General features: G+C 34.0%; 1 protein-coding gene across 1 annotated transcript; it reads left to right on the top strand.

Annotated features, from left to right (window-relative positions):
• The first annotated feature begins 934 nt into the window (after window positions 1-934).
• Window positions 935-16,693, top strand: LOC133172161 (lipopolysaccharide-binding protein-like). The gene is made up of 15 exons (XM_061307002.1): window positions 935-1,044; window positions 1,690-1,789; window positions 5,199-5,330; window positions 5,418-5,491; window positions 5,626-5,789; window positions 8,442-8,505; window positions 12,560-12,651; window positions 13,229-13,405; window positions 13,484-13,546; window positions 13,654-13,821; window positions 14,642-14,709; window positions 15,152-15,194; window positions 15,289-15,352; window positions 15,644-15,720; window positions 15,828-16,693. The coding sequence occupies exons 1-15, from the start codon at window positions 963-965 to the stop codon at window positions 15,867-15,869; spliced, it is 1,410 nt and encodes a 469-aa protein (XP_061162986.1). The 5' UTR covers window positions 935-962; the 3' UTR covers window positions 15,870-16,693.
• The last annotated feature ends 6,342 nt before the right edge of the window (window positions 16,694-23,035 follow it).

Genomic DNA, 23,035 nt, shown 5'->3' with positions numbered 1-23,035 from the left:
ATGGTTTACCTTGACTTTTCAGCTTTTGGCCTTAAGGACACATAAATTTAAAGTTAGAGTTTTGTCCTAATTGGCTGGTGGGCGGATTTTTCTTTATTTTATTTTTTACTGTAAACATCTACACAACGATCTTCTTATACAAATTTTTCATATTGTAATTTTCATATATGGATATACCAATATGGGCGCGGATCCAAATGCTTTAAGCACATTGGTGCTTTATGTGTTACTCACTACTTCTCATTGGCTTTTTCCAAATTTATATTTAAAAGAGAAGGGGGCGATAATATACATGTACTTGTAACATGGGTTCAGGGTTTTCTACAACCGAAGTACATGGTCTCAGAGGGTATCAGACATGATGAAGCTCTAAAATGCTAAAGGGATTTATATGCAGAAACTTTTATTAATGTTCAATTTTTGTGATTTTAACACAGTCATGATAAATAATCGAGCTTACATAAAATCTGTACTGGCTTCACAGATGATTTTTGAATATTGTCTCACATTTACAAACATTTTGTTTTAAAATGATGTGCTTATGGGAACATTGTAAAAATCACATGAATGAGTATCCCGGAAGAAATAAATAAGGAAGTATAGTCAGCTTTTGTATATGAAGTAGTGCGTATTATTGATTCACTTAAATCTGAAAAGAATATCGTATTGTTCTGGATTGTTGGGTTAGTATAAAAAGTATTTCATTCATATCAATTTTTTTCGATAATGGATTATGTATGAATTACTCAGTCATTTAATTAATAAGTGTTTTGATAGTTTTTATCTGTAAACTGATTAAATGAAAAATGCTTTAAAAGTTTTCTATATCGTCACATTCTAAGATAAGAACATGGCCCTATCTTTGCAATTGTATAAAGCATTTTAATTCATTAGCCTTTAGTATTAGAGAGAGTTTAATTTGTTATTTAGTAATGGCTTCATTGGAGATTTTTATTCTGGTCATGGTCATGTTCATGACGAATGGAACGTATGGTAAATCTCCTGGTTTGAAATCAAGAATAACATCAAACGGACTCAACTATGGTAATTAATGTCCTTATTTTTATTAAGTTTGAGAAAATAAACTTATGATAACGAAGTACAAGTACATTGACTGTGTAATGTCTTTGTCAATTGCCCTTAAATATAAAGTACATGTAAACGTTTATGCACTTATTGTCAATTAAAGAACTACATGACACTGTATGCATATACATGTATATTGGATGTACTTAATTATTGCATATACATGTATATTGGATGTACTTAATTAATTTATGTTTAAGGGCAATTCACAAAAAATAACACAGTGAATGTACTTATACTTTGTTCTCATAATTGGAGAAAAAATTAATTCGAAATTGGAGATAATGTACTTAACCTTTAAAACCGCGGCATTATACCTTAAAATAATTAAAAAGGCAATTTACTAAAGATTTATAGCAATTACTTTGATTGGATATCATAATGCTAGAAAATATCAGATCAAGATTTAAAATTTTCTTCCTTTAACCTTAAAAATTATACTTGGGAAAACAAGTTCTTTTTTTTCTTAATTGAAATAAAAGGAAAAAAACGGAGAAAAATCGTTAACACTTTTACATTATAAAATCTATGATAACAATGAGCTTTGAATAAATTGAGGAGTTTGAATTATTCATAATGTTTCTATAAATTTTCATTCTGCAGCGGTTAACGTTGCTTTAGATGCGCTGTCCAAAGATTTAACGAGAAAGCAGATTCCAGACCAGCATGGAAAATCTGGGCATGTCTCCTATGATGTGACCAAGTCAGTCAACATTTTAATCATTATGTTATATGATCACTCTATTTTAATCTTAACATTTGTGACAAGGAAAAAAATTATTCTTCCTCATTATTGTATTTACTTCCTTTTCTTCCGGTTTTGATTTAACTTCATCGTGTGTTTGTGTGTGTCTTTTTAAAATACATTATATTTAGAGAGTAAATTATCGACATTACAAAAAGTTGTTGGTTAAAGTATTTCAAAAAGCTCTTAAAGATTATTTCAGACAAATTAAATTTGTCAATGATTTGATTATTCTTGTCGTGGGAAATTGACCCGACAAACCGGTGTTATTTACAAACATTATTCATTAGATTACAAACATTTTTCATGAGATTCAAAATAAATATAATGTACAATTGACAGACATCAGGTTGGTTAGATAAGACACTGGTCTTTTATTACAACAATCCTATCACGTCTGTCCATTTTTCACAGCTAAAGGTTTAGTCAACTTGGATAAACGGGGTAGCTGTGAATACAAAATTTACGAGGGATGGTAATCGAATATTTTTTTTAGCCGATTGGTGACGTGCATGACGGTCGTAATTTTTTTTCGGCCGAATAACTGGATTTTTATTATTTATCTTTAAAGAGGAATTTGTAAAATAATAATTATAAAAAGAAAAAGCTAAACTACGATAATTGGAATCGTTACATTTAAACAAAGTAAAAAAGGAAATTAACTCGAATGTTGACATGTATTTCGCAATTTATTGCAATCAGAGTCAAACTTTTTTTTCACCGACATATTAATTCCAATATACTCTCACAGGGGTATTGCGTGTAAAACGTTGCATTATTATACCTTTTTGTTATTCTTATTCAAAGAATTTATTATTCTTATTCTAAAACATATCATTCCTATTTGATAAAATGTGATTCCTCTTCGATAAGTTGTTATTTCTAATCGATAAAATGCGTTTCCTATTCGATAGTTTGTCATTTTTATTCGACAAATTGTTATTCAAATTGGAAGTAATATTATTCCTATTCCAAAATATATCATTCATATTCGAAAACATGTGATTCCTATCCGATAATTTTGTCATTCGTTTTCGATAATTTTGTCAATCTTATTAAATAACTAGTTATAATTGTAACGGGGACCGTTACAGATGTTCCCCAAACGCTCCCCAACTCCCTTTTGGTGTCTTACTTCCTGTAAGCTTCATTAAATAAGGTAATGAAGTATATTGGTCGTTTTTTGCATTTCAAGCGCGCGCACATGCATGCATATGCAGGATGACCATGTCATCCCATTATACTATTAATGCATCTTTATATTCTCAGTATCAAAACATTTCATCAAAAAATATATATGTTCCGGCTATATCAAGTATATTGGTCTTCTTAGCATTGCACGCACGCGCACCTGCATTCATGTTCATAATAACCATGCCATCTTGTCTACACTTATAATATGTCTGTTTATTCTTAGTATCAAAGCTTTTCATAAAAAATATAAAAGTTACGGCTATATTAATTATATTGGTCATTTAACACATTGCACGCGCGCGCATGTGCATGATGTCCACATCATCTTGTCTACACTTTTAATATATCTGTATATCCTTAATATCAAAGCTTTTCATAAAAAAAATATATAAAAATTACGGCTATACTAAGTATATTGGTCATTTAACACATTACATGCGCGCGCACGTGCATGCATATGCATGCATGTACATGATGACAATGTCATCTTGTCTACACTTCTAATATACATGTATATACATGTACATGTAAATATTTTGAGTATCAAAGCATTTCATCAAAAAGTATAAAAATTACGACTATATCAAGTGAATTGGTCATTTTACGTTTTGCGCATACGTGTACGCACGTGCATGTTGACAATGTCATCTTGTTTACACTTTTAATATATCCGTATATTCTGAGTATCAAAGCATTCCATCAAAAAATACAAAAGTTACAGCTATATCAAGTATATTGGTCATTTTACTCATTGCACGTGCACGCACGTGCATGCATGTGCGCGCAAAATGACCTTCCTTCCGTACATCTACACAGCATACCTATTAACCCTAAAAAGGTTTTAACTCAGTTGGATGAGCAGTTTCCGAGAACACTCGCGGACAAAAAAGTACCGGAGAAGAAATAAGAATAAAGAAGAATAATAATCAGAAACAGAGTAAAAACAATATGTTCCCAAACTTCGTTTGGGGAACATAATTATGGGATTTATATATACGCAATAAACTCGTTTTTCCTATTTGAAAATATATTGATAATTATGGGATTTATATATACTTATGCAATAAACTCGTTATTCCTATTCGAAAATATATTCTTATTCAAAAACATACGATTCCAATTCGATAATCTTATTCGATAATTTCGAATAGGTATTGTATTTTTTCGAAAAGGAATGATATGTTTTTCAATAAGAATAACATGTTTTTCAATAAGAATAACATGTTTATTGAATATAAATCATTTAATTATCGAATAACAAAATTATCGAATAGAAATCACGTTTTCGAATAGGAATAACAACTTATCGAATAGGAATGATAAATTATCGAAAACAATTTACATTTTTCGCATAAGAATATGAATCACATTTATCAAATAGGAATGAAATGTTTTAGAATAACAAATATTTTGAATAGAAATAATAATAAAAAAAAGTATAATGCAACGTTTTACACTCCATACGGGGGCTGGTATCATACTTTACTTGATTTTACGTCATCACGAATATACAAAAATGTTTCTACATGTACATTGTACATGTATATAATAATGCCGTAAAATCAAGCACTGTTACCAGCACTTGTGCTTATTTTGATGAAATCGTTATGATGGCAGAGATATCGATGTACCGGGAATCTCGAGATTTAAATTGAAAGTTGTGGGAATTTTGCGCAATTATGTTAATACTGAAAGAGGGGATCTGGGGAGGGGGTCCTGCTGAGCGCTTTTTCACAAAGTACACTGTATGAAATAAGTGCCCGTGGGTCTGAGGAAAAGAGTGAGGAAGTGTAAAGATTGTTTAGACTCCTTGTCTCTGGAAATTTTCAAGCTGTCAATGTTTTGTGAATATCTTAATTTTAAAAGATAGAAATATTATATTGTATATCAAAGTATATATACCACGAAAACATACAAATTAACAGGTTATAAAAAATGTTACCAGTTACGATCTTTCCTCTCGATTAGTCGGTTTATCGATACCATCCCTAAAAATCACAGTATGTCAAATTGTCTTTATGTAACTTTGTTTTATTGCCACCTGGCTGATTCAAAATTTACAAATGATACTAGTATTGTCAGATCTTTTTAATTTACAATGACAATATCATATATGAAGTAAATATCATGCATACACTGTAAATCATAAAGTCATTAATTGAATATATCGTAGGATGAGAATCACTAAGTTTACAAAGCCTACAAGTGTTATATCAATGATCCCAAACTCTGGAATTTCTTGGAAAACATCAGGAATTGGCATTGGTCTTCACGGCGACTTCCATTACAAATACAAGCAGGGAATGTAAGATCAAATTATATTTTAGAATTTTCTGTCAGCGACGGGGACTGATTTGCATTATCCATATCAAGTTCTTTTTTTCTTTGGTAGAATTAAAATTTCTGATCATGGAAGTTTCGACTTAAACGCTGGTGGAATCTCGCTCCAGATCAGGTTGATTATAGGTTAGCTTTTATTAGATTTTCTTACATTTCTCAAACAAAATAAAAGGTTAATTTCATTATTTGACATAAATGTAAGTATGAGCAACCGAACTTGTGAAATACCAACTTAATAACATACTTTTAATAATCAATAGGAATGGATTCATCTGGGCGACCTACCATTAGTTCCTCATCATGTAGCTGTTCTGTACAATCCACAAGCGTCAAGTTTCACGGAGGGAGAGCATGGATATATAATCTGTTTCGTGGAAAGGTTGCTAAGACTCTGAAAAATTCTATAGAAGGTGGAAATGGATTGGTAAACAATCATTATTTAAATACAGTTTATTGTTCTATTCAACTTTGCTTTATTGCCTGAACCTTTAAAATGTGGAAGTTTTAAAGTTTTCCGGTCAAAAGCCCAAAGTACAAATAATTTTCTGAAGAAAACGGGCTTACACCATGGACAGGGTGTTCCATAACATGTGTTACATTTTTAAATCTAATTATTTTTCTTACTTATTATATTTTTAACACAAACCATATATCATTTTAAACATCAAATCCTGCATTTTTATTCCATATGAAAAAAAAATCCAGGAAACAAGCATTCTGAGAGTATTGCATTAGCAATACTAGTCCCCTATCGGCAATTGTAATCTGGTTCCCGTTAAGAATTGAAAATGCCATAATTCCGTCAAAAATTAATGAAGCGGGACGAAATGCAAACTTGATCTATAACTAATCAAGGTAAAGCCACATACCAAAAATCAGCTCAATATCTGCAAGCGTTTAGGAAAAAAGTGCGGAAAACCAAGTGGGACAGACGGACAGACGGACGGACAGACTCAGAGGAAACCTATAGTCCCTTCCGGTTTCACCGGTAGGGGACTAATAATGGTATTACAATGTTTAATTGTGACATCAACGCCATTGTCATAATTTGAATATTTTTCGAAATGGACAAAACTTGGAAACATTTTGTAAAGCTGTTTTTCTTTTCAATATAAATCACATGGGAAATCCTCCAAAAGAATGGGAGCTTTCTTGAATGTTAGTCAGAAAGCTTGTACATGTTAACATAGTTAAAGGACAGGGACTTGCAATAAATAATAAATAAAACGACACCCACCCACCCCATCCCCCCCCCCCCAAAAAAAAAGAGGACTTCAAGAACGAAAGATTTTATTGACGAAGTGGAGACCATGGATTTTCGCAAACTCCTCAGAAAAGTGCCAGGAAGATGTCTTCAGAAATTGATGCTGCCATTGTCAGCATTTACAGAGTACATTGAATTTTGAAATATGAAATGAAGTTATCAATGTACAAATTCTCATAAATTGAACACCCTAAGGAAAGAGCTTGATCTCTGCATTCGCCAGATCTCAATCTTTATGCCTTTTCTTCAGAGATTCATAAGAACATTGTCTAAAATCCTAACCATGGATACTGAATGTGCTCAAACAGAATATAAAACTTCAGATGAGGAATGTTAGGCAAAAATGTGTGACATCTTTATAAAAAAAAAATCAAGACTTTGCCTTGCAATTGAAATAGGCCGAAATCATTTTGATTAAGTGAGTTTTAAGTGAAATTCAACGTAACAAAAATGACGCTTATTTTCATTTAAGTTTAAGTTCTCGGCCAGAGTTTGACATTTGAGTTGGTAATTGTACACAATAAATCTAATGGATACATTAATCAAATGATGAAAACATTTGTTTGTATCTTTTTCTTGTGTTTGACAAATTTTTGATTCAAAATGTAACGTATATTATATGAAACACTCTGTACATTTACTTAATTTTAAAAACCAAAAAGTAAATACACTTTCTTATAAAAGGAGACAGCCGATCAAGAAAGCTTTAAATTTTTATTTAAACATCTTGCGTAAGTTTCGTTACATGCTGATATTGTATAATTAAGGATCGAATTCAAACAAAAATTGTGAAATATATATCAAATGATAGAAATGAAACCCGATACAAAATTGCTACAAAGTGATTTCTTTTCAAGAAAAGCATAAGTTCATTGTGTTTTTCCCCTAAAAGCCCATGATTACGTAACCATCGTAATGAAATGTAATCCGTTAGTTTAGGCTTTATTATATCCAATTCATGTCTCGAAATAATATGTTGACGGCGCGACTATTGGTTCAAGCGCATCTGTGTGTATTCACTTTTAACTAAGATCCACCTCTTCCACTTGAAGCGCTCGCTCCGTGATCGGGAGGTCGTGAGTTCGAATCTCGGCTGCGACTGACCTAAGTCGATAAAAAATAGGTAGCAACTGTTCCTTCGCCATGCGCTCGGCAGTGAAGTGAAAGTTGCGGGTCCTTCGGATGAGACCTTAAAAACCGAGGTCCCGTGTCACGACAGGCGTTGGCACGATAAAGATCCCTCACTGCTCAATGGCCGTAAGCGCCGAGTAAAGGTCAAAATATGAAGCCCTTCACCGGTATATGGTGACGTCTCTATATGAGTGAAAAATTCTCGAATGGGACGTTAAACAACATACAATCAATCAATCAATCTTCCACTTGAAAGGTCTTTTCTTAAGTGACCTAACAAGTTAGCTGCATCCTGTAGCAAAGTCTGAAAAGTGCAAATTTTAAACAAAGAGGAGAAGGTGAAGATTGAAAATACAAACGATACAGTTTTGTTATTGGCCTTGATGTTGCTTTAAGTGCTCGCTATAAATATCATTTTGAAACTTCCACTTCTCTGCTTTAATGGTAAATCTATAACCTGGCATTAATTGTTTGGAATTCTTCCTCCCCAAATAACAACAGTTACATAATATATACATGTAGGTGGTCTATATAAATTCTTTTGCTTGAAAATTCTCAAATTGTTAAAGTCCACACTTTAATTTGATAGAATTAACAAAGAGGGCTTAATTCAATGGATTGTAGTGGCAAAAAAATGTTCCCTGCGCTTGACATAAAGATTATCATTTAGTTTATTTTCAGCTTTGCAAGCAGTTAACAAAATTGGTGAACGTCGATGGTGCAAACAAACTGGCAAAGCTCCCAGGTTAGTTATTCAAATCGCAGATCAGTTATTCTGTAGTAAAAATTATGAATATTTTACGATACATATACGAAGGAATCCTCAAAATTACAGAAAATAAAGCTGGAATAACGTATAATTTTACTGAAATCGGTATTCTTAATTATTATTGATTGTGTTTTTATCAGAATTTATCAATACCTGCAAAACTATCTTTACCTGCCGTTTAACGTTTTCAACGTATTGTACAAAGTTAAGAAGACAAAGGACTTTCTAAAAGTTTAATCATTAATTGGATTGATTTTGTTTAGGAAGGGGGATAGTAAAAAATGATGTTCGTTCTGGTGCCCAGTCAAAGTAAACAGGGAAAGAGATATGCCCTTAGTTGAACGATTTGTTATGAAAGATCACCAAGTTACAGTTAGAAAAATAGTTGAATATCTTAACAATCAAAAAATTATTAAATCCCCAAAGTATCATTTTCTTTAGACTTTAAACATATCAAATTTGATAAAGAGAAGGTATCCATACTTTATCCACAATGGATAAACGACGCACCCAAGACAAAGGAGTCGGGTTGTGATGGTCACCATGCCTGGGAAAAGATATCGTTGTCCATCCATCTTATTGCCTAGATATTGTCTTTTGTCACAAATGGACTATTCTTACTTTAAAAAATAATAAACATTGAAACCTAATTCTATTTCTTTTATGGAAGAAATTCAATTAGTTCACGAACTTTTTGATCACCCTCGTAATATAATAATAGCAAAATACAGAAATATTGATAACTAGATTTTGTTACAATCTAAAATGTTCTTTCTTTCTTTGAGTCACTGAATCAGTATAAGTTCATATTTAATGCAAAGAAGAGAAATAATTGTATGCATGTATATTTTTTCTGTTACAAATTAAGATGTGTTTCATAACCACTGTACAACTGCCGACATATGGCTGAGATATTGCCGACTCGGCGTTTAGCAATAATTAATCAATCAATCATAACTAAAATTTCCAGTGACCTTGATATTTGAGAAATAATCACACCCTAACAAAAATATAGTTGACTGTAGTTTGATATAGTGACATATAACTATAATTTACTATAGTGTCAAAGTTTTACTATTATACAATTTTTACAATAATCGTGAATCGAAGTAATTATACCCCCGCTCCGAAGTAGAGGGGGTATACTGTTTTACCCTTGTGTGTCTGTCTGTCTGTCCGTGTGTCTGTCCGTAACAAATTTTCGTCGCAGTTTTCTCAGCAACTACTCCTCACAGATGCCTGAAATTTTAGCACAATCTTTGTTTTGGTATGCCATATGGTCGGATTCATTTTTGTTCAAATCTGATGTCATCTTCCTGTTAATCCGTGCGTCTGTCCGTACCATACATAACAAATTTTGGTCGCAGTTTTCTCAGCAACTACTCAGCGCAGATGCTTGAAATTTTAGCACAATCTTTGTTTTGGCATGCCATATGGTCGGATTCATTTTTGTTCAAATCTGATGTCATCTTCCTGTTAATCCGTGCGTTTGTCCGTACCATACATAACAAATTTTGGTCGCAGTTTTCTCAGCAACTACTCAGCGCAGATGCTTGAAATTTTAGCACAATCTTTATTTAGGCATGCCATATAGTCGGATTTATTTTTGTTCGAATCCGATGTCATCTTCCTGTTTATCCGTGCGTCTGTCCGTAACAATTTTAGCTTAATCTTTGTTTAGGCATGTCAAATGGTGGGATTTATTTTTTATATGAATAAGATATCAACTTCCTGTTTATCTGTGCGTCTGTCCATAACAAATTTTTCGTTGCAGTTTTCTCAGCGACTACTCATCACAGATGCTTGAAATTTTAGCGCACTCTTTGTTTGGGCATACCATATGGTGGGATTCATTTTTGTTTAAATCTGACGTCAACTTCCTGTTTATTCGTGCATCTGTACGTACCAAATTCCCGTCACAGTTTTCTCAGCAACTACTCAGCGCAGATGCTTGAAATTTTAGCACAATCTTTGTTTAGGCATGCCATATGGTCGGATTTATTTTTGTTCGAATCCGATGTCATCTTCCTGTTTATCCGTGCGTCTGTCCGTACCAATTTTAGCTTAATCTTTGTTTAGGCATGTCAAATGGTGGGATTTATTTCTATATGAATTAGATATCAACTTCCTGTTTATCCGTGCGTCTGTCCATAACAAATTTTTCGTCGCAGTTTTCTCAGCGACTACTCATCACAGATGCTTGAAATTTTAGCACACTCTTTGTTTGGGCATGCCACATGATGGGATTCATTTTTGTTTAAATCTGACGTCAACTTCCTGTTTATTCATGCATCTGTCCGTACCAAATTCCTGTCACAGTTTTCTCAGCAACTACTCAGCGAAGATGCTTGAAATTTTAGCACAATCTTTGTTTAGGCATGCCAGATGGTGGGATTCATTTTTGTACGAATTCGATGTCAACATGAGAGGGTAACCATATATTCACATCAGAGCGGGGGTATTACTAGTGAGCATTCGCTCACAGACTTCTTGTTTACTATGAATTTCAGATTGTTATATTTTAAGTTCTACAATTCATAATGCACATTTTCTCTATTTTATGGAAATTTTACATGTATACGGGTATTCACACTTTTTCGCAATTTTATATTTAGCTTTATTAAATTTAAGAGATATTGATTTTCGAAAAATCAAGAAAAATCCATCGTGAACTTTTACAGTAAATCAAGTTCTATTATAGTCAACTATAGTAAAATATAGTAGATTCTTGTAGGGTATGTCAAAGTCATGAATTATTTCAAAATCAGGATTAAATCATTTAAAAAACATCCAGGTTTTAATCCATTCAAAGCTTGGCAGCCAAAGAACGATGCCAAAACCAAGAATTGCAACCAAATTTGAATAAAAAAAAATCATAAGGAAATCGCCATTAACGATAAACAAAGTATGAATTAATTTTCTGTTTAAGGAAATTAATTTAAGGATGCAAAGGCTAAAGTCCCGAAACTTTCTTCTTATTCCTTCTTCAATCTTCCTCATAGATCACGAAAATCATATCACAGGAACATTTGCACATTAAAATGATGGAGTACGATCATGATATTTTTAAAAATAGTTATATTAATTTTATGTATATTCTTATGTTAGTCTGATCCCCTTTTTGCCCAACCCTACCCTGAGCGCTATGTTTGCGTGCATATAAATAAAAATAATCATGATCCTGCTGTTCTTAAGAAGATTTTAAAAGATTTTTCCCAATATATTTCCTTGTAAATCTCTCATCCCTACTGTGACCCAACCCTACCCCGAGGGCTATGTTTTGAACATTTGAATGTCAATCTCAAAATTTGCTTACATATAAATACAATTAATCAAGACCTTGCTGTTATTAAGATTTTAAAAGCTTTTTCCCAGAATATTCCCATGCAAAACTTTGATCTAATTTAGCCCCACCCTATTCAGGCGAAGGGGGGGGGGTGCTGTGATTTGAACATTTTAGAATTGTTTCTTTGTCAAAAAGCTTTCACAAAAATTAAAGTTTTATCCTTTATAGCTCAGTGGTTCTGGAGGAGAATATTCGTACATTTACTTGCGATATTTTTCATCATATTTACATGTACATATAAAACTTAGTTCCCCTATTGCGACCAACCCTATGCCAGGGGTAATGATTTGAACAATGTATTATCAACAATGTCAGAAAGTAATCACAAAAGTTTTATCTTTTCTGGCCAATTGTTCTTGAGAAGATTTTAATGACCCCACCGTGTTTCCCTTTCCTCATCCCCCTTAGAAGGGAGAATCACCCTTCATTTGAACGATTAAGAATTCCCTTCACCCAAGGATGCTAAGTACCAATATTCAGTTTGGGTAAAAATCGGGTCTAGTGATTAAAAATGTGGAATTTTACAGACGAACAGACAGACGGCCCCGGACAATGGGTGATTAGAAAAGCTCACTTAAATTACAGCTCAGATGAGCTAACAAAAATCACTTGTAGTAAATTAGCACATTTTATTGATATATATTTCATGTGTATTTTTTTCACCATCTATCAATCCTACTTTAGTGGAAGTGAAATTAGCTAAGAAGTTTCTCTTAGACTACAGTTTCCTTGCTAAACCGTCATTTCAAACCAACTTCATGGAAACATTTCACAAGGTATGATATTTTGTTCCACTCTACAGTTACATAATTATGTAAATACTTTTACAACATTTATATGATTTAAAGCAGAACTAGTTACACACCTAAACCAGACTTTTTACTCGTAATTTCGTTTTCTTTTCCCCATGTGTGATCTACGTGTTAGTCAACAAAATTGGAAGTAATTATGAACATCCTGTCACGTTCTGCAGTCTTACCCAGTATAAAAAGTCCAGATGTTCTCAATATCATATTTATGTAATAATATATATATATATATATATATATATATATATATATATATATATATATATATATATATATATATCAGGAATGCAATCATCATTTCTTCTTTATGATATACCTACGACGGCTGATGGTAATTGTTTACTTTACTTGGTTTGAAAACGTGTTACGAAGTATTAGTTAAAATGAAGCACATATGCGAATTAAGATTAAAAATAAAGGAATACGTTTTATTTCTCTAGAATTATTCCACATGTTAAGAGGATTTTGAATACATGCAGGGCTTTCGAAAACTTCAAAATCTTCCATTTAACAAAATGGATGAAAATAATATTTTTCTTTCTAGGGAGAAGTAGATTGGCTTCAAGGACCAAAGAACACCCCTATTATTGCGCCCCAACTGCCGACGGGCACTGACACCTCCAGAATGCTTTACATCTGGTTGTCCGATTATCTGTTCAATACTATGTCTTACAGCGCTTTCTCTCACGACATGCTAAAATACAATGTCACCGATAAAAACGTAGGATATACTTCAAAAACTTTGAGATTAATCATTTAAGAATGTACGTTTGGAATTTATTGTAATTATGTCTTGCAGATTCCAGGAGATGTTTTAAACACTACGTGTAAATTGACGTGTATTGGTAACCTAATTCCACAGGTACATATACATAACTGTATACTCAAATATATTTTCGATATATGTCTTCCATATAGGCATCCGTTACAAAAGTTCTTTCATATCTAATTTATAAATTTTATGAACAGATTGGAAAAATGTTCCCTAATTCAAAAGTAATGTTAAATCTTCGAAGTACTGCCATGCCAAATATGACCGTTTCCAATGGAACAACAAAAGTTGAGGCAGTTGGTGATATTAAATTATATGCCATGACACCAAATAATAAAGATGTGTACTTTCTGACATTGTCTGCCGTAAGTTGTACCCTTTCTATACTTATATTTGCATATGACGTTTATCTGGTTACTCCATGCAGTTCTATATTTCATGATTTGTGTTATAAGCAGGGATGGGGTAATTGAAATGAGTAATTGTAATTTTTACTGTTTCAAAGTAATTGAAAGTGTAAATGAATTTGCTTTCAATTACAAGTAATTGAATTGAATGTATTTAAATACATTCCAAAAATGTTAAAAATGTTGTTTTTTTCAATTACATTTCAAATACTTTATTTTTCAATTTACATATTAAAAAAAGATGTTTTATCATGATGCATATCAGTACTGTTTGGCATGAGTTTGTGTTTATTCAATAATTAAATGCATAATAATGTTTATACAGCATTAACACACTGCCCAGGCAATAGGAAAGGTAAAATTTAATAATATTGCTGCTTCAAAATATTCATGTACTTCTTCAATTTTTTGGAAATAAAACTAAAGTAATTGATATGTATTTAATTACATTCTTCAAAGTACATGTACTTGAGAGTATAATTAATTACATCTGTTAAAATCAATGTCACTGTAATTGCAAGTAAGTGATAAAATTATAAATGTATTTGAAAGTACTTAATTACATTTCAAAGTAATTGACCCCAACCCTGGTTATAAGCTTGATTCGTATTGTCCCATGGCCATGTACTTATTAGTTTATTTAATTGCATTCTTATTGTGCACGAGTTTGAAGAGCATTAATTTTGATTGATTCGCTAAGTTGAGATTAAGAGTCTCTTGACTTTCTCCTTTAATTTGAAATTGATGGTGAATAATTAAGTGTTATTCTGTTTTGCAGAACATGTCAACAACAATATCTATCGCAGTTAAGAACGAAAAGGTGTACGCTAAAGTGCTCAAACTTCCGTAAGTTGTTCTTCATAATCATCAATCTCCTATGCAGAGTTGTCGTTCGTTCCTCTCTCAATCGCCTTCGCAATGAGCTCGCGTGAAAATTTTTGACATAAAGTAAAAATACATGATATTCCAAAGATTATTTCAAACTAGTTCTATTTAGGAAATATCTACCTTTAAAGCAGTGAATTAAAAGCAAACGCACTATTTCTCGTGCTTATAAATGTGATATATGCGAGCCAACGACAGATGTTTATGTATGAGGCGATGATAGAAAGTGTATAATCATAGAAAATTTACTTGCTGCAAATTCGGAATGATGCAAAAAATTTTAATCATTTTGGATATTAATTTGGCGAAATACATGTAGATGTAACTCATCAGAAATTAGTAAGCTGAAATGTTAACCTGAAGTTATTTTTGAAAAAATAATTTGACTTCATAATAATTTCAGAATCAAGATAAAGGTTAAGGAATCAAAAATTGGAACACTGAGTGTAAGTTAAGATATTATGTATTTAATGTCTATAGCTAACAACTGGAAGAGAAATTTCTTTTTGAATACAAACTTGTATAAAATTACTTCTCTAGGATGCCATGTTGAACTTCATCGTACAGAAAATAGTGACTGTATTTGTGGAACCGAAGCTCAATGGTAAAATTAAATTTCAGTTATTATGCCCCGTATCTAACCTTTTCCATATCTATTCAATGGTTGCTGCTAGGGCTTTCATATTTCACAGGTATATTCCTCGAAACAAGAGCTTACTTTGAGTACCAACATATGCGATTTGCATTTGAGAAAGTTTTAACCTTGCTATAGATGATTTTGATACGTGACTTATCACTATTTAACTGCGAAGAAAATGATTTAATTTTTTTCTCAGAGATACTGATTTTTTTCTTTGCATCATTATGTATTTACATTAAATCAAGAATATTTTAGAACTTGGAAAAAATGGCTTCCCGTTACCAATTATTGCGTCTGTTCAATTTGTGAACACACAGCTAAAATTACAAAAGGTAAGCCTTTGTAAAATATATTCTTTCTGCACCCTTGTATAAAAATATATTCTTTCTACACTTTCAGTTTTACAATTCTTATTTTGCTCATTGTACTACTGTTTCAGGACTCTCTGCTGATTGCAACGGACTTGAAGTACTCCGGTTAAGTCAATGTGATTACCCCCCCCCCCCCTTACCAAATCCTCGTCAACACAAAACAAGTTGATCACCAGTTTCATAATTGGATTTTAATTCTTTTGACCATTTAAAAATAATTATGTATTTTAACGTACACTTGCCAAGCTGTGGGAACTCGCAAGAAAAATTATTTGGCAGCCCCAAATAGTTTTACCACTTTGTAAATTATTCAACTCTAAACTCATTCAAAGAATTTTGATGTTCAGTTTGCTTTGTATATTTTTGTCCTCCGCTTTCACTAAAAGTGGGTCTGTCTTTCCGTCATTCTGTCTGTCTGTCATTCTTTCTGCAAAACACTTTCGTTTCTAGACGATATCTCAAGAAGCCTTTGAGCTTCTGTAATGAAATTAAATCAAGTATCACAACTCCCTATGGCCTAAAGAAGTTTTTTGATGTTCAAAGGTCAAGTCACTTGACCTTGTGACATCAAATAAGCTGAGAAATAAAGCTATGTTGCCCAAAAGCAAGAGAAATAGGATGATCAGAGATTAACAAAATATTAATTTAGTACTCAATAACAAATCTTAAAGTTTATCTATTTATTTGCCTGTGCTTTCCCCCATTTGTCACTATTCTCATGCGGACTAAATAAAATAGTTCTAGAGTACTTTTAGTTAACACATTACATTCCCCTCGCATTTGCCTCTCTTGGTCTTTGAAGATTATATATTGTACAAAGATATGGTATTTTGTCTCATCTTCATGTGTCTATTACATGTATTTAAAAGTCTACCTGATCATTTAAAACTTTGAAAGTATTTTTGTATTAAATATTATAAAATTTCTTGCATAACTGTGTTATTCAATTGACCTTTTAAGTTACATTATTTACAGTGATTAACTTTTATGAGTGAATAGCAAAGGGGAATAACTTCTTACAGTAGAAATTAATAAATTGACCAAGGGGTAAAGGATATCAAAATCTGGTTAAAAAAAAACCTTGCTTATTACTGCTATATATACTCTAGTTGCCTCCTAGATGCCCGGGAGCAGAGAAGAAGGTTTTCAAGGAAATAATCCATTTTCACTATAGATTCAACATAGCCCCGTCCTAATACCAAAGCCCATGACCTAGGGGCAAAGATATTCACAATTTTTGAAAGAGGCACTTTTGCTCATCATAACCATGCACCTAGTATGTTTCCTTAATAACAATGGGCAGAGAAGAAGATTTTCAAGGAAATAATGCATTTCTACTATACATTCAAAAGAGCCTCACCCTAACTCCAAATAAGTCTCTGACTCCGGGGTTATGAATTTCAAACTTTTTGAAAAGATTTCCTTGCTCGTCATAACCATGCAATTAGTTTTTCTGTTAAATACCCAGGGGCAGAGAAGAAGGTTTTTTTAAAAAAAAAAAAAATGCATTTCCACTATAACATGTAATATTAAATAGACCCCCTCCCCCGACATGATACCCTGACCCTGGGGCCATAAATTTTACACTTTTGGAAGAGGCATCGTTGATCATCATAACCATGTACTTAATTTATCTGCTAAATAAATACCCATGAGCAGAGAAGATTTTCAAAGAATTAATGCAATTTCATTATATATTAAAAAGATCCCACCCTAATACCAGAACCCTGACCAAGGGGCCAAGATATTCACAATTTTGGAAGATGCCCCCTTGCTCATCATAACTATATATTTGGTTTATCTGCTAAATACCTAGGAGCAGAGAAGATTTTCAAAGAAACAATGCACTTTCACTATATCATCGATAGAACCCCCCCCCCCCCTCCGGCAGAACCTCTCAGCCTGGGGTCACTAATTTTACAATTTTGGAAGAGGCACATTTGATCATCATCATAACCATACACCTAGTTTATCTGCTTTATATACAGACGGCGGACAGAAGCAGATTTTTAAAGAATTTATACATTTTCACTATTTTATCAATAGAGTGCAGCCCTAATACCAGAACCCCTGACCCAGGGGCCAAGATATTCACAATTTTGGAAGTGGCGCCCTTGCTCATCACAACTATATTTTGCTTTATCTGCTAAATACCTATGAGCAGAGAAGATTTTCAAAGAAATGATGCACTTTCACTATATAATCAATAGACACCCCCCTCCGGCAGGACCTCTTACCCTGGGGCCACAAATTTTACAATTTTGGAAGAGGCACCCTTGATCATCATAACCATGCACCTAGTTTATCTGCTTTATATACAAGTATAGGGGGGGGAGATTTTTAAAGAATTTATGCATTTTCACTGTATGATCAATAGAGCCCTGCCCTACAGTGCAGGAAACTATAATTTTGTTACAGCATCGATGCTGATTTGAATGCTTCCTTTGCTTGCTGATTTGAATGCTTCCTTTGCTTGCTGATTTAATGCTAGTAATCCTTATCCTGATGCTGTTTTATAATTAGGTCAATGCTACCGGAAGTAGATAATGAATTTCAGCATTGCCGTTTAAATCAATAAAAGTGCCTTTTACAATTATTTGATCATAATATCTCACTATGTATCAATAATGTGAATACTTTAACCAATATTCTTTCTTTCTTTTTTATTTTTTTTCTGAATTAAAACTCATTGATTTTCTGATGCTAGTAGGATAATGCTGATTTTATGTAGGTCAATGTTGGTTTTATCCTTTGCTTGCTGATGCTGATCCTGGTAATGCTGTTTTTTTAATGCTGATGCTAGCTCGATCCTTATGCTACTAATGCTTATGCTGGTTTATGTAACAAAATTAGTTCCCTGCACTGTAACACCAGAACCCCTGTCACAGGGGTCAAAATATTCAGAATATTGGAAGAAGCGCCCTTGCTCATAATAACTAGTAAATACCTTGGAGCAGGGAAGAAGATTTTCAAATTAAAAATGCACTTTCACTATACAATCAATAGAACCCCCGCCCCCTGCTGCTGAACCCATCACCCTGGGGCCAAAATTTTTACAATTTTGGAAGAGGCACCCTTGATGATCTTAACCATGTACCTATTTTATCTTCTTTTTATACAGGGGGAAAAAGATTTTTTTTAGGATTTATGCATTCTCACTATATCAATATAATATATGATCAATAGAGCCCTGCCCTAACATTAGAACCCCTGACCCAGGGGCCAAGATATTCACAATATTAAAAGAGGTGCCCTTGCTCATCAACACTATATACTTGCTTTATCGGCTAAATACCTAGGAGCAGAGAAGAGGATTATCAAAGAAATAATACACTTTCACTAGAACCCATCACCCTTAATTGGGCCACAAATTTCACAATTTTGGAAGAAGCATCCTTTATCATTATACCCATGCACCTAGTTTATCTACTTTATATACAGGGTGAGAGAAGAAGATTTTTAAAGAATGCATTTTCACTTTATGATCAGTAGAGCCCCACCCAACTCCAGAACTCCTGGCCCTGGGGCAAAGAATTTCACAATTTTGGTAGTGGGCTCAATGCTTATTACAATCATGCCAACAGTTTGACTTCTTGACGTCCAGGAGTAAAGAAGATTTTTAAAGATTGCACTCATTTTGATAGTTTAGGCCCCACCCCTATGGCCCCAGGGGGTAGAGGTCATGAAATTCACAATTTTTGTTTACCTTCACTCAAATATGTTCTATGCCAAAATTGGTTGAAATTGGTTCAGAGGTTGCAGAGAAGAAGCCGAAAATGTTCAAATCTTAACGCACGACGACGGATATCAATAGGTCACCTGAGTGACTCAGGCGACCTAAGAATATAATACAAAAATCCTTTGAGCTTTTGCAAAGAAATTTTATATTACAACTTTTAATGGTCTAAAGGTGGTAATAGTAAAATGCAATGAGTTTTGTTTTGTTTTGTTTTGTTGCATTAAAGTTAAAACTTTTTTTTTTGCACTAAAGTTAAAACAAAATGATTTTACGGGTTTTTGTAAATAATTAGTATTGTGTAATGTTGTAAATTTTGAGTTTATTAGGTGCAAATTATAAGTCAATAATTACATGATTTTAGTTTCATTTTATACAATGGATGTGTATTTTATTAGTTAGTATTTCAAAATTGCTTTATCAATCTAAAATGTAAGAGTCGGTGCACCTTAACCTATTCCCATACAAGATAAAGCAACGGCAATAAAAAGGCACTGCACACCGGAGCATCCTTGCAAGGGAGCGTGTTACGTAAAAACGTGAATGTATACATTGTCGCTACAGAAAATATTCTTAAGTAGATTTCTTATCATCCAGCAAATAAACATTTCACTTAATCTTTACAAACTTCATTTTTTTTTTTATTTTAATGATCACCATTTCAAGACGACGACGATTGATTGATTGTATGTTGTTTTCCCGTTCGAGAATTTTTTCACTCCTATAGCGACGTCACCATATATCCCTCAATTCTCAATGGTCCGGAGTGTCGAGCATAGGTCTTAATTCTCAACCTCCACCGGCAAGAGGTAGCGTCTTAATACGAGTTAAAATTTCTCGAGAGGAACGTTTAAACAACAAACCAAAAAACTCCTCAAACAGTTTTAGTAAGTATTTCAATAAATCTTACCACAAAAAGACTTAACTAAGGATCATTGTTCTATTATTGAAGTTGCATAGTTTCGAGTGCAAGTGCTACTTTTCTCTTCCTTTGTTATAAGTAAAAACAACGTCTGATAGATAGATAGACCTGCCGGTGGAGGGCTGCAAACTAAGACCTACATGTATGTTCGGCACGCGGGGCCATTCAGTAGTGGGGGACATTTTTCGTGCCAGCACCTACTGCGATACGGGACCTTGGTTCATACGGTTTCATCCGAACGACCGGTCTCAGTGTCCCGCAGTGTGATTCGAACCCGCGCCGTAAGGACCAACACCTTATTACGCGATTCTAGAGCAAATGCTCTTACCAAAGTAACGCGGGCAATAATAGCCTTTCAAATGAATTTCACCAATTTCTATTGTTAGTTACATGTACCTTTTCAAGACAGTTCATCAAAATAAAAAAAAAACAAGCTATTTGAGAGAATTTGTCCCTTGTTTAAAGGTCATACGAAACGAAGTCCTGAGCATTATACGGAAACGAATTCATCTGAGCTACTTTAATAAGCCTGTAAATATATTTTGGATTTTTATGCAAAGTAGCTGCAGCAGAGTCGATCAAAATTACTTGATCACGAATATGTCGCTTATTTTCCTTTGTTTATGACGTCAGTAAGACCCAGTCGCTGTTCTGCGCTGTGCAGTGTACTATATGTATACACTGTTTACAAAGGCATCCGCTGTTCTCTTCACAACTGCACCATCAACGTCAGCTGCCCCCTTCCCAAGCCCCCTGTCCTGATTCCAAGAAATTCGAAGTGGCGGATTCGAAGCCATAACTGAAGACTCTTAGCTAGCAAGTAGAAATTCGGCTTGTTACGGTACTGCGTCGTCGGACCATCGCTTATTATATGTACAACAGTGGCATTCGTTTCATTTGTCAAGCATTCCAATCCAGGATGCATGTGTGCCCATATGCCTGCTGGGTTATGCTTAAGATTTAATTGGATTGAATGTTGTTTAACGTCCCATTCAAGAATTTTTCACTCATATAGAGACGTCACCGGTTAAGGGCTTCAAATTTAGAACTATACTCGGCACTCAGGGCCATTGAGCAGTGAGGGATTTTTATCGTGCAAACGCCCACGGTTGTTAAGGTCTCATCCGAAAGACCCGTGACTTTCATTTCTAGTGCCGGGAGCTTGGCGAACGAACAGTCACTAACCTATGTTTACGTCTTATGTTTGACGCTATGCGGCGAACGAGAATCGAACCCGGGCCTCCCAATCACGAAGCGAGCGCCCTACCACTAGGCTACTGTGACCGGTGGTTATGCTTAAGACAATTCCATTGCATTTCCATTCATCGTGATCTCCTTGTCCACTTGCTTGGTTTTCCGGGTAAACCAGGAAACCTCATTTCCCAAGTGATTATTCTGGTCAAACGCTACTTCTCTACTGCTGCAAACTCTAAACTCTCGGTACATGCACTCTTTCTTTTCGATATCACAGGTAAACTTTGTAGAACTTTCTCAACTTCCTTTGTGTTTAGTACCCTCTCTTGAAAACCTTTTTGTAACTTGAAGTTGATATTCTGGCATATTCTACATAAACAGGTATCACGATCCCTTGCAGTTGGTCGAAGAATGTTGAAAGATTTGAAACAGCAAAATAAACTGCAGGGAATCTTGCACGAAGTCTCACTTTGGGACTTTGCGTGAAGTATTTTCAAGTCAAAGTTTAGTATCTGTTTCTTTATTTCCTTCCTGGTTATAGTAGCCTTTTTCCAGCTTTCATTCTTGTGTTGTCATCACGATAGAGAAATTCAGATACAACATTACATCTTCTAGTCTGGTCCTTCTTTTTGACAGAAATTCCTAGAGACCGTTTAGCATACAGACCTATACGGTAACGTCTTTTAGTCTGGTATGCACGTACAATGCTTGAAATCTGACGCTTTTCTTGGTTACTTTAAACATTTTGTATTGTTCTCCTACTCGATACGTATTTGTCTGGTAAAGCATCAGGGCTTTTTTGGTTTCTCCTCTTTTAATTATTAAGTTGTCGACTGCGTGGCGCAGTGGTAGAGCGTCTGGTCTAGATTCGCGAAGTAATGAGTTGATCCTTACGTCGAAGGTTCGAATCCCACAGTGGAACTCGGAGACCCATCCTTCGGATGAGACCGTAGAAACCGAGGTCCCGTGTCGCAGTAGGTGCTGGCACGAAAAAAAAATCCCTCACTGCTCAATGGCCCTGAGTGCTGAGTATAGGTCAAAAATTTGCAGCTCTCCACCAGCAAGTGGTGGCGTCTTCATCAGAATGAAACATTCTCGAGAGAGAGACGTTAAACAACAATCAAACAAACAAAATTATTAAGTTAACCCTTTTGTGTAGATCTGATTTTGCATTGTTTTGTGTGCGTTGATATTTTTTTTTCATTTCTCGAGTAACCGATTTTTATGAAACAGTTTTATTTGAAGTTTCTCGATTGTTTGGTAGGCCTTGGCTCTGTTTCTTTTCTTTTTTTTCCCGCCCATTCTTAGGCATTGTGTCCACTCTCCCATATTGATTTGCATCTGCAGCGTGAGGCATGATTGCATCGAATGGTGAAGTTGGAGGTGTTTCTGGAAGGCAACCTTTTAGATGCTTGTCTCATTTT

This window comes from Saccostrea echinata, unplaced genomic scaffold (genome assembly GCF_033153115.1).
Source record: "Saccostrea echinata isolate AGI-Se365-2 ecotype Australia unplaced genomic scaffold, CSIRO_AGI_Sech_v1 ptg000054l, whole genome shotgun sequence".
Lineage (NCBI taxonomy): Eukaryota > Metazoa > Mollusca > Bivalvia > Ostreida > Ostreidae > Saccostrea > Saccostrea echinata.
This window is presented reverse-complemented; position numbering and strand designations above follow the sequence as displayed.

Excerpts from the sequence above, each read along its gene's own strand:
- LOC133172161 (XM_061307002.1), top strand. The coding sequence starts at position 963 with ATGGTCATGTTCATGACGAATGGAACGTATGGTAAATCTCCTGGTTTG. Across the intron at positions 1,045-1,689 it reads ATCAAACGGACTCAACTATG|CGGTTAACGTTGCTTTAGAT; the intron begins GTAATTAATGTC and ends TTCATTCTGCAG. Across the intron at positions 5,492-5,625 it reads CCAGATCAGGTTGATTATAG|GAATGGATTCATCTGGGCGA; the intron begins GTTAGCTTTTAT and ends AATAATCAATAG.